Below are 12413 nucleotides of genomic sequence, written 5' to 3' on the forward strand. Positions count from 1 at the left end.
ACAGCACAAAAGCAATTCCCTCATGCATAACATAAATGCATGAGAGAGGTGTTTAAAATTCACGTGTTTGGATATGACATTCTGTTTATCATTTTGCCACTAGGTGTGCACACCTGTTTCGTGTGTAAGGAGAGAAAGGCAGATGTGAAACGCTGTGTTGTGTCTCACTGTGGCAAATTCTACCATGAAGCTTGTGTGAAAAAATTTCATCTCACTGTGTTCGAGAACAGGGGGTTTCGGTGTCCTCTCCACAGCTGCCTCAGTTGTCATGTTAGTAACCCCTCACATCCACGAATTTCAAAAGGTAGTTTCACTTTATGTTTTTTATGGCTGATGAATTCATTTTATTTGTGGTGTGTTAAGGCAAAGAATGTGTTCATTTGAGAGCTGCTAGCTGCAGTTTTGTTAGGCATAAATGGACTATCAATTCATTCAGAATTTTTTAAAAAGTTGTAATGGAGTAAGTTTAAGTCAGCTTTAGTATTTACCTTGTTTGTGTTTTTTTTTAACTAGCTTTCAGTTAACCGTGGTTAACCATGTTTTCTTCACAAGAGAGAATGAAATCTAGAATGTATAGGTGATGAGGAGAGAGGCAAAGCAGTGAGGGCAGGACCTGAGAACGTACAAACACTGCAGCAGGGCTCGATGAATATGGAGACATTTTGATTCTGTGCAGGTTTTTTGCTTTGGGCAACATTTGCAGACCAAATTACATGACTCAGAAAGACTCATGTCTACCCCGATATGCATAATTAAAGCTTTAAATTGGGTGTAAAAATAACCTTTATAAATTCAGCATTGTTGCAAATACGCAAGCGTTGCAAACACAACGGCTGGGGTTCTGTGTGTGTGTGTGTGTGTGTGTGTGTAGAGGGTGTCTCAGCACCTCTTTTTTGCTGAAACGACGAGTCAGTTTTGTCCCAGAGTGCCTCAGCAGTGCTGTGCTTTGCCACACACGCCAGCTGTGCCCCAGGGTGACCTGTGAGTTGGTGCTTTGCAGGGAAGATGATGCGCTGCGTGCGCTGCCCCGTCGCGTACCACGCCGGGGACGTTTGTATCGCGGCAGGATGCGCCGTCATCGCCTCCAACAGCATCGTGTGCACCAACCACTTCACTGCCATGAAGGGGAAAAGCCACCACGCCCATGTCAATGTCAGCTGGTGCTTTGTGTGCTCCAAAGGTAAAGGACTGCGGAGGGATCTCCGTCAGAAGTGCGGCCTCAAAGCGTTTTGTTCTTCAGCTCAAGAGTTGTTTTTCTAATCTCTTCACAGCAAATCTCTAGAAATGTGGCATATTAAGTTGGGCTTTGTTAGCTTATGCTATAATGTGAAGTTGGCTTATGCTGCTTCATAAATTTTTTCAGAAATAATTTATTAAAGAATGTTTTTACTTGGGCTTTATCCAACAGCCAGAAGCCCGGTTAATTCTTTACAAGAGACACTAATGAATATTTTTCTGTCCTTTCCCCTGTGTTAATGTACTAAAGCTTTTTGTGTTTCTTTATTGCTAATATGTAATATTACACCATAAATATTTTAAGAGTTGCTTTTAGTTTAGCAGCAGACTGCAAATTGAATCAGTATTAGTTGTTGCTGGGTTTGGCACTAATTAAGGGTGTTTTGTTTTATCTTGTACAATAAATCTGTTCCTTATTGACAACCACAAAATGCATAGTGCTGATTAAACTTGTAGCAGTGAAACTTTACCTGATTTGTTAACAAATTAACATGCAGCGTAGCAGCTTTTAAGCTGCAGCCAACTTTCCATTTGATAATTCGTGGAACAAACTAACAACCTTATTCCTTCTGCCCCCCGAGGGGGGAAAAAAACCCCAAAATCATAAGAGAAATCTGTTGTGGTTACAATTTTTCTTACATAGAAATGTTAATATATATTAAAACTCTGTTAAACATATTGTAGTCATTAAAGTACAGCAAAGTAATTATAATTTGTGCATTATTCTGGCGTTTTTATCACCAGCTTGCTTGTTATTTTGCATGTGTTACTAACCTGAGTCTGCCAGGCATTCAGATTAGTCAGGACTTTTGGCTGCTGTACCCAGCTAAGTGATGTGTGTATTTGTTGCTGAGGGTCAGCATGTTTTAACTATTTATTTTCTAATTGAACCTACCACATGTGTGTCTGTCTTGTCTGGAAAGCAAAATTTGTACTTTGTTCTTGATGTTTTCCAACCTTTTTTCCTTTGTCTGTGTCTGTGCAGGTGGGAGTTTGCTGTGCTGCGAGTCCTGCCCAGCAGCCTTTCACCCTGACTGCTTAAACATCGAAATGCCAGACGGGAGCTGGTACTGCAATGACTGCAGGGCGGGCAAGAAGCTCCATTTCCAGGATATTATTTGGGTTAAACTGGGAAATTACAGGTCTGATGAAGGAATTTGTGTTGTTTTACTGGCTTGTTTAATAAAGGATCATGTAACTGGTTGCTCCTGTCGGCCAGCCTTGCTGCGCACTGATTTCTGACTCCTCTCTGAACTGGGAACCTCACCTCCTTGCAAGCTTCAGGTTCAAAGACTTGCAGCTTTGCCGTTGCTCCTGGCCAAGGCATTACCCATACAGGACTCCTCGAGTCTTCTGACTTCTGCCTCCAGTGTAGGAGCCTTCAACCCCTGTTTGTGTCAGAGATCTCTGCCAAAAAATTGGTGTCACTGGTAACTGGCGAAATTACTCCCTCACAGGCTGGGACATCGGTCACTCAGGTTGTTGGTGTTTCACACTTTGATGAGATCTGAGTGAGACAGAGGTCGCTGGGGGTTATCCATGAAACATTAATAGCTGTTATCAACCTTCCCTTGATATTTGATAATTACAATACTTGCAGGTCTTGTAAAGATGATGGTTTTGCTACCCAGACACAGGGAGTCCTGTGTGTGTGCTTACCTTGCAGGCAGGTGAAGTCCCACAGTTCTGAGTATCAGGCTTTCCTTTTCTAGTCTTCTCTCACTCTCTACTAAGAGAGGGGACAAAAGAATTTTGAATCCTCTGGGATCTTGGAAATAATAATCAGTTACTGCTGTTTGGAGTGATTTTGTTAAACTGTCTCTTGCAGAAAGAGCTTGACTAAAATGCTGTATTTTTTTATTTGTACTTCTGTGCTAGATGGTGGCCTGCAGAAGTTTGCCATCCGAAAAACGTTCCCCCAAATATCCAGAAAATGAAGCATGAAATCGGAGAATTTCCTGTGTTTTTCTTTGGTTCTAAGGATTACTATTGGACGCACCAAGCACGGGTGTTCCCTTACATGGAGGGAGACAGAGGGAGTAGATACCAAGGGATCAAAGGAATTGGAAAAGTCTTCAAAAATGGTACGCAGCTAAAAGTAAACAAAAATAACCCTGGGATATGCATGCTTTGCTTTCTTCACACATAGCCTTGGTTTTGAAATTTTGTTTTACAGTATTGAATTAAAGAAATTTGTGGTGTCCTGGGCAACACTCACTATTACTGTCTTTGCATGAAAACATTGTTTTAATGTCTTGTAAAAGACTGGCATCTAACTGCAATTTTATCTGATGATTTTTACTTTCTGGAAAGTTAAAAAGAAGGACTAAGAGAGTAGACTCTTTCAGACTCCCTCAGACTGGGAGACTGAAAGAGTAGAATTAATACATCTGTTAAGAACAGTAACACTCCAGAAGCATTGTTTGCAAGAAAATTAAATGATGGGACTAAGAAGTAGACAATGCTTTGTTTTAACACACATGGGAATGAGCAGCTGAGTTTGGAGGGGAGTAATCCTCTTTCTGGCATTTCTGTTGATGCTGCAATCTTTTCCAGCTTTGCAAGAAGCTGAAACTCGATTTCGAGAAATAAAACTACAGCGAGAAGCCAAAGAAACCCAGGAGAGTGAGCGTAAACCTCCACCATACAAACATATCAAGGTAAAGTTTGAGGAAATGGGTACTCAAAGGTTTGAGCTGAGCAGTGAGATAGGGTCAGGTTGTAATGATGGTAACTGTGCTTTTACAGTCATGAGATGGTGAAATTTTGCTTTTGTTGGAGTGGTGCAAAACCAAATTAGCAACCACTGTGGAACTCTTGCAATAAAACTGACTGTTCTAAGGTCATATTTGCTCTATTTTAATGTCTTTTTCAGGTGAATAAACCTTGTGGCAAAGTGCAGATCTACACTGCTGACATATCCGAGATTCCCAAGTGCAACTGCAAACCCACGGACGAGAACCCGTGTGGCTTTGACTCCGAGTGCCTCAATCGGATGCTGATGTACGAGTGCCACCCCCAGGTGTGCCCGGCGGGAGAGCGCTGCCAGAACCAGTGCTTCACCAAGCGCCAGTACCCCGAGACTAAGATCATCAAAACTGATGGCAAAGGCTGGGGGCTGGTAGCCAAGAGGGACATCAAAAAGGTGGGAATTGTTCTTTCCCAGCGGAGTCGGTGACCTGCGATGCTGTTGGTGGGTTTGGGATATCCTTCACTAGTGATACTTGGTGTCTTTCAGGGGGAGTTTGTGAATGAGTATGTGGGAGAGCTGATTGATGAAGAGGAGTGTATGGCAAGAATCAAATATGCACATGAAAATGACATCACCCACTTCTATATGCTTACTATTGATAAGGTAGGGTGTTTGATGGTTTTTGCCATTATTTGCTTACAACCTTATTTTGATCACCTTGGCAGGGCATTCTGCTGCCTTTGACGTCCTACAGTTTCACATATTCACAGCGTTGCATCTTCTGTGCCTGCTCTCTCCATTCTATATGTACATAATGAATCTCCTTAGTTCTGTGTTACGTGATAAATTACTTATTAAGGTCTATAGGTTGTGCTTTGTTGCTTGAAATGAAGAACAGTACTTACCTGTACCTGTAAGTACAAAGCACTTACCTGCCTAGATTTAAAATGAACTGTGAAGTTTGGGGAATTGGTAGTGATACAGTGGAAGAATTTGCTGTTAGCAATCCTTTTACTAAAATTTTAACAACAGAAAATAAAATTTACACATGAGAGAATGTGGAATGGAATTGTGAGGCTGTGCCCTATATAGGGCATTTAATCTTTTTTGTAGCCATCTGACCCTTGCATTGTTTATGGCAAAACTGGGCTTGTGCTTTTGTAGAAACTCTTTTCTGAAAGCACTCTCTGTTAGTAGCCAGCCAGCCCTTCACAAATTGATTCACAGCAAATTATTGCAGCAGATTAATTAACATACCAAAATAATTCAGCACCTGTGCCTCTGTGCACACCTCTGAGTATTTTCTTCCTCAGGAGAAGGAGAAAGTGAAGAACCTGGACGGCAGGAGTTATAGATTATCTAGATCATATTGCTTCAGTCCCCAGACAGCTAGTTAGGAGAAAAACAAGAGCTGGCTGCCAATCCTGCAATTTTTTCAGTCCCAACCACCATTCTTTTTCCCAAGGCTCTTGCTCTGTATTTCCACAGCTACTGTTTCCATGAGTCCTGTAACTGAGGAGTTCCGCACAGGTGTTACCACCCCAGCATGGTGAAACCACATTTCTTTGAACACTTTAAGTTCCTCACTCCTCTACTAGATTGACATACAACATCAATGTGTTAAATATCTGAACTGAACATGTATTTATTAATAAATGCTCATTTTGCCTAAACTGCCAGTGCCATTACAAGCTGAGCTGTCCATGCAGTGAAGTGTGTGCACAGAGGCATGACAGTCACACATATGCATTATAAAAATCAGCTAGAAGGAAACTAATAATACTTCATAAATAAGCAAAGCCTTCTAAAGCAGCTCTGCAAAGAAACAGTTCTGGCAATTTCAAGTTTTATTTTATTTTGTTAATGTCCAGTACATTTAGTGGAGATAGAAATTTAAGAGCAATTGTTTGTAGGAATGGGATGGTTTCAGCTTACCAAGAGCTTGTTTTTGTTAAAACTAGGCTGATTTGGGGAAAGAAGTCTGGTGAGAAACTGGCAGTCTCTGGAAGTAATCATGCATTTGGCAAATGCCATAAAGTACCAGACTTGCAGATGCCTCACAGTTCCATGAATGCAAAGGGAATGGTAAAGGACTGAGTCTGAGTTTTGAAGCTTCCTGGGGAAGGGGGTTCCTTAACACGCCCACCATAATGCTCACAAGAGCGCTTAATCCTGCCCTGTGGCTGTGATGGGTGCTGGAAAACGTGAGCTAGAGCATGAGTATTGCTTTGGGAGTGTCCCAGTCCAAGCCATGTGGGACACTACAGTTTCCAATACAACACGTGCCAGCACTTGGCTTGTGTGCTCTGGGTAGCAGCACCATGTCAGTTCTGAATGCAACTACTGAAATCAGTTACGGATGATTTTTATATTTTTTGTGAGGGGGGAGAGAAAAACCCTCCAATTTGTTGCTGGTTTGTTCTCCAGGACCGGATTATTGATGCTGGCCCCAAAGGAAACTATTCCCGGTTTATGAATCACAGCTGCCAACCAAATTGTGAAACCCTGAAGTGGACAGTGAATGGAGACACTCGTGTGGGGCTCTTTGCTGTGTGTGACATTCCTGCAGGTACATCAGCTTGGGCTGGCTTTGATTTCATTCTCCCAGTTAAACCTTTTGTGCATGTATTGGTGGGACAGTCATGGTTTAACTGATTCACTGCAAATATTTTTTGTAGAGGACTCAGCACTCAGAGGAGATGCTTTGTGATCTTTGTGATGCTTGTGATCACTAAAAATCTTTCTGATTTTTAGTGGCTTTTAACTGTTCCTTGCTTCTAGGGCAAGTATCCTTAGCAACTTTTTGTTTTGGAGCTCTCAAATGCATAACAAGAACATAATAAGCTTAAGGAGCGGATGTAGGAGCTGTTTAGAAGGATCTGTAGTCTGGTTTGTGTGCACCCATGCTCACACACATACCTGTCCATCTGTAGCTATTTCTGGCTGGATAGATGGATGGATATAATATGTGTGAAGGTCAGACACAAGCACAGTTTATGTGAAGTCAAACAAATTTATTTTAAAATGTAATTGCTTAAGACATCATAATATATGGGCATCTAGTTAATAATTTTCAGTGCTTGTAAGCAGTAAAGAGAGGATACATCAGCAAGCAAGTCCCAAACCAGCAGACAGATAGCAGCAGCTGTATTTGTTTGCAATAATTTTGATAGAATTTGTTACCTTGTCCTTTTTACACTCAGGGACGGAGCTGACTTTTAATTACAACCTTGACTGTCTGGGCAATGAAAAAACAGTCTGCAAATGTGGTGCCCCAAACTGCAGTGGATTTCTTGGGGACAGACCAAAGGCAAGTAATATATCAAGTAGTACATGAAGAGATTTTGACAGTCTTGTCAGGGGAAGGGTTGTAGAAGCTTCAAACTGACTAAGAATGTCCCTAACTGTGGTCAGTGAGATCATTCTGACATTCTAATTTATATTTCCCCATTTAAACCTTACAGTATGATTATTTTGGTAAGATTCATTTTAAAAAATGGAGTTTAACTGAAGAATTAAAAATGTGAGTTTTGAATGTGGACAAAAGTTACCAAAGTATATCAAGAAATAATCTGTATGATTCCTGTCCAGGTTAGTTTGAAACCTGTAATCCAGCAGAAGTTGATGGAGCTTCCTGAAGGGCTGGCATAGGAGTGTGGGGGAAGGCATAAATACCACCTGTGGATGTTCAAAAGCTGCTCTTTCCTCTGGTCCTTCACGCTGCTCAGTACCAGCCAGTTCAGAGGGTGGACTGGGAATCTTCAGAACCCACACAGCTGGTTTTTGTTAACAGATGGACTTAAATGAGGTTTCACATAAGCCTGTGAACACTTACACAGACAACCATGAAGAAATCAAATGTTATAGTTAGTTTTATGAAGCTGTCTGCATTGGTAGATAGAATGGGCTGATTTTAAAGAAAGTAGATAGTGATTACTGGGGTGAGAGGGAGGGAATGATGGTAGAGATGTTGAAAAATCATCCAAAATTTTATATGATTTGGTGAAGGAGAGTTAAAGTGCAGGCAGCATTTGAAAGCTGTTTCTGTGCATGCAGCACAGACTTAAAGTCAGATTGAAATAGGGATAAGGTTTGGTATATTCTTTCTGTCATTAACTACACTTCCTGAAGTTCTGCTGTCTGTTCCTCAAAGAAAAGTGGGGGGAGGTTTTAGTAATTCCAGCATGAGTATTCACAACTGGAAGAGAAAAATGGATATTGAAGTGCTTGGTGGTGCAGGTACATAATGAGGGTAAATTAGCCACAAGTAGGTTAGACTGGAAATTGGAAGACCTTTTGTCAGTGACAAGAAAAGGAAGGGTATTTTTCAGTAGGAAGGTCCTGTAGGGAGAAGATCTGGCTTCAGGATGACTTTTCTCAAGGGTCAGTGTGGGTTTTTTGTCAGCACAGATCAGTACAGTGAAGCACTGGGCAGGTCTGCCCCAAGTCAAGTTCTTGGCTGTGTGCACGGTCTGCTGGGTGTGCCAACAGCTTGGCAGGTTTGTGTGACATTTTTCCTTTGCAAAACTGGCATTTACAGATTTATATCTTACTCTTTTAGAATTCTTCCACTAATGCCTCAGAAGAAAAAGGCAAAAAGACCAAAAAGAGAACACGGAGACGCAGAACGAAAAATGAAGGGAAGAAAGAATCTGAAGATGATTGTTTCCGTTGTGGTGATGGAGGCCAGCTGGTGTTGTGTGACAGGAAATCTTGTACTAAAGCTTATCATCTCTCCTGCCTTGGTTTGGTGAAACGTCCTTTTGGTGAGTCTTACACTTGCATAAATAACTTGTGCAGGTACCTCAGTTATTGCACTGAAACCTTGTCAGGGGTGTCATCCTGAAAACATTGGGTTTGTATGGCAGGAATTTCATTTGTGCGTCATGTGGGAGCAGCTCCTCTTGGATTTGAAGACAAAATGGTGGCCTCTTCCAGCCTCTCTGGCAAAACGAGGCATTTCTTTTACAGATGTAGGTAATTGAGCACATCCCCTGGTAGGAGCATCATGGCCCTGCCACAGGACAGTTGGTTATATCTAAGAAATGCATGAAGCCCTTTGAGTTCAAGCCAGAAGAACAGCAGCAGCTTCTGAAAGAAGGCAATTAGGGAAATTTAAGAGCAGCAGACATCAGGCTGCAGTTCCAGATATCACAGGAGTTACCTGGTTCCAGTCAGCCATGTCAGGTGGGATATGAGGAGGGGAAGCAGGCAAAGCCTGTTATCCCAGAAACAAGTAAAACAAGGACTAGTAAAGTGTGCTGGGGCAAAAGAGCAGCTGTAAGTGAAGGACACCAGCCATTCCTGAGCAAGACTGGCAACAGCCAGGGGACTGCAGTAAGAGGGGGCAGCAGCTGACCGGATGTTGGGATGCTCTGCCAGCCTGAGAGTTCTGTAAAATGCTATTGAGTGAAGCCTGAGTCATTTCTTGTAGCTGGAGCTGACTGCTGTATTTGAATGAGAGTGTGTCAAGTCTGCTCCTTGCAGCTGCCAGCTGAGCTTTAGAAGTGTGATGTAGCATTCTGCGTGTTGAGATCAGCCCTTGCTGTCATTTGCTTTGTCAGGAAAGCTGTGCCTTGTTCAGCTGCTACAACACAAAACTCCTTGAGGAGATGATGCTGTGTTTTACTCCCCCCTAATGGGCTCTTTGGTTTTGATTGCAGGGAAGTGGGAGTGTCCTTGGCACCACTGTGATGTTTGTGGCAAACCTTCTGTTTCTTTCTGCCACTTCTGCCCAAACTCCTTCTGCAAGGAGCACCAGGACAGGACAGTGCTAAATTCCACGTTGAATGGACAGTTATGCTGCTCTGAACACGTTCTCGGGGTGGATTCTGTTGAAACTCAGAAGACTGAGAAACCCCGCAAAAAACTGAACAAGTTCAAGCCCAGGAGAAAGAGGAACAGATGGATGAGAGCTGAATGCAAATAGTCATGGACTGCAGTTTCTACTGCTAACACTATCTTGTAGATAAGTTGTGAATATGACCAGGGAAGGACACAATTTTACGTATATTCTGTAAAGGTTACAATGGGGGGGGGGGGGGGAATTTTTTGTTTTGTTTTTTTTTTATAAATCCACTGAGCCAACCACAGCAGTCTTCTGCTGCTTCTGCACTGATAACGAACTGCATAGTTCAGCAAACTTCAGGACAAACCAAACTTGTTACTCAGCATTACAGTTACACTTGAATCGTTACGAATGTAAAATGTTCCCTCCAAAAGACTTGCAGGTTGGAGGTAGGTTAAAATCAAACCAGGTAGGCGTAAACATAGTTTTTTGAGATAGTATTTGTCAACCAACAGATGTTTAAAATAGTATATCTTTGAAAGAAGTTGTTAGTTCTCAAGTCCTTTTGAGTAAGAAATGGCTTGGTCTGTGGTCCCAATGAGATTTGCTTGCCTTGTGTGTTTTTGAGCAAGTGCTTGACTGCCAGTCGTGACCCAGGTGTGTCCCTCACTACGGCCACACGCACAGCACTTGGTTTGTGCTCTTCAAAAATTATCCTTAAGCAATCATGGTCATCAATATCCTTCCACCAAGAAATGTGGTGCATGGTGGGAAAGGCACACCCTGTACCAGAGAGGAGGAATCTGACTTTGCAAGAGATTTTTTTCTATACTGTTTTTTCCTGTATTTCATCCCAGAAAAATATGAAGTTACTTGATCTTGCAGAGCTGTACAGGTCTGGACTTAAAGGGATGTTGTCTTGCAATCTAGGCCCAATACTTTAGGATTTTTTTGTCTTAATAAAAAGAAGTCTTTCAGAAGCTATTACTTGGAAAAAATTACTTGATTTTAATTTTTTTTTTCTCAATAGCAGGTAAAATGCAGAGGCAAACTTTTCTTTGGAATGCTTGGAGTCCAAGCATTTCAACATTGTGATAATGCAAGAAATGCCCAGCAAGGAGCAAAATCACCCCTGTGAATGAAACAGAAAGTGAAACTTGACTAAAATGCAAAATATAAATTCAAAACAAGTAAAAGTGAAATCGATTTTTGAAGCAGCATGTAAGAATTTTTATGAGAAATTTAGCCTTACTCTGTTCCTTTGCATATAAAACTGGCTACTTGACAGACTGAAATTTTTTGTTACATTTCTAGGAGCTCTGCTCTTGACTCTCCTGTCCCTGCTGTGTTGTGTCAGCAAAGCTCTTTTGAATTCCTCACCCCCATTAGCACGAGGTCCTCCCTAACTCACCGTGAGGTGAACGTATAACCCTTAGTATTGACAGAAGTAATACTAGAACTAGGAAAAAACAGTAAAGAAAAACATCTGTGCCAGTTCTCTTCCCAGTGCACATCCTTGGGGAGTGATGGGGCAGCGCTCCAAGCACGTTTTGATTTTTGCCATTGTGACCCACCCTCCATAAGCACCTCCATGTCCACTGAGCCATTCGTGTATGTTCTAGCTTAGTTTGCCCTTAAATAGTGCAGGAACTCTGTGTAGCCCTTTTGAAAATGAAGCCTTGCTGTATCATGGAAGTGTATGGTTTTTTCCCCAAGGTATTTCTTCAGGATTTGATTTAGTTCTTGGAATTGCCAAAACCCCCATTTATTCCCAACATGTAAAAAGTCTGGTTTTATTAGAAGATATTAATTGAAAGAGGTTATAAATGTTGCATTGCCCTATGCTGAACACTTTGGTTTCTGTTTTGTGACCAAAATGCTTTGTTTTTTGAATCAGTTTTTATAAACACTGTTGGAAGGTTAATTTTTTTTTTTTTAATTTTGAAGAAATAAGAGTTTAAAATCAGGGCAAGTGTTATATGTTTGCAATTTTTAAAATGGTATGCCAAGCCTTGCACTCAAGTTAAAATTCAAGATTCTTTAATTGATTTTGAGGGAAACTTTTTCTCTGCCATGGGGCTGGAGAACAGTCCCGTGCATAAAATCAAAACAAAAAAATGGTATTATGGATGTTTCTTTAATATTGGGTTTCAAGGGAAGGAAAATGAGGTCAGATAGTAAAGCAGAAGTATTTTCCTCATTGCTTTAAAACAAAATGAAGGAATTTGATGTCATTGGGACCATTCTTTGAGTACTATACCATGTAAGGAAGGCTTTGTAAGAATACCTTTAAATAAGTTATTATAAAATTTTTCCTTTACATTCCATTGCTTTCATAATTTGTTAATTTTTTTTTCTAGTTGTTTTGTTGCTTTTTCCTCTCCATGTGTAACAGCTCTGTCATTCTGGAACAGTGATGCCCCAGGTCCTGAGAGGCAGATCCCCACTTCCAGAAGCCACTGTGTGTCACTGCCAGGCACTGCTGCAGTGACAGCAGCCCTGGGCTTTGGGCTGGGGCACGGAGCCCACGGCCCCTGGGGGCTCACAAGCTCAGCAGGATGCAGGACAGCCACCCTTGTGTCTGTCTGTCTGTGGGGACAGAGGGACTGTTCACACAAACAGATCTGAGCCAGGGGCTGTTTGTCCTTCTGCTTCTTTCTACCTCTCCCTGCTCTGTTCTGCTCTGGCCCTCGGGGC

At 41.7% G+C, this 12413-nt stretch overlaps 1 protein-coding gene and 1 non-coding gene across 9 annotated transcripts in view; both read left to right on the forward strand.

Moving 5' to 3' along the window:
* Positions 1-12038, forward strand: part of NSD2 (nuclear receptor binding SET domain protein 2) — a 98234-nt gene extending 86196 nt beyond the window's left edge. For all 8 annotated transcript variants that reach the window (XM_038136732.1, XM_038136736.1, XM_038136733.1 and 5 more), the window contains 11 exons: positions 104-304; positions 1001-1180; positions 2222-2378; positions 3115-3320; positions 3793-3896; positions 4112-4381; positions 4475-4591; positions 6356-6497; positions 7132-7238; positions 8490-8694; positions 9592-12038. In XM_038136732.1, the coding sequence (XP_037992660.1) occupies positions 104-304; positions 1001-1180; positions 2222-2378; positions 3115-3320; positions 3793-3896; positions 4112-4381; positions 4475-4591; positions 6356-6497; positions 7132-7238; positions 8490-8694; positions 9592-9857 (1955 nt within the window). In that variant the 3' untranslated portion in view covers positions 9858-12038. The remainder of the gene's footprint in view (positions 1-103; positions 305-1000; positions 1181-2221; positions 2379-3114; positions 3321-3792; positions 3897-4111; positions 4382-4474; positions 4592-6355; positions 6498-7131; positions 7239-8489; positions 8695-9591) is intronic.
* On the forward strand, positions 6079-6209 carry LOC119700989. Its single transcript, XR_005256971.1, has one exon.
* Positions 12039-12413: the final 375 nt, after the last annotated feature.

Source organism: Motacilla alba, chromosome 4, assembly GCF_015832195.1.
Source record: "Motacilla alba alba isolate MOTALB_02 chromosome 4, Motacilla_alba_V1.0_pri, whole genome shotgun sequence".
NCBI lineage: Eukaryota > Metazoa > Chordata > Aves > Passeriformes > Motacillidae > Motacilla > Motacilla alba.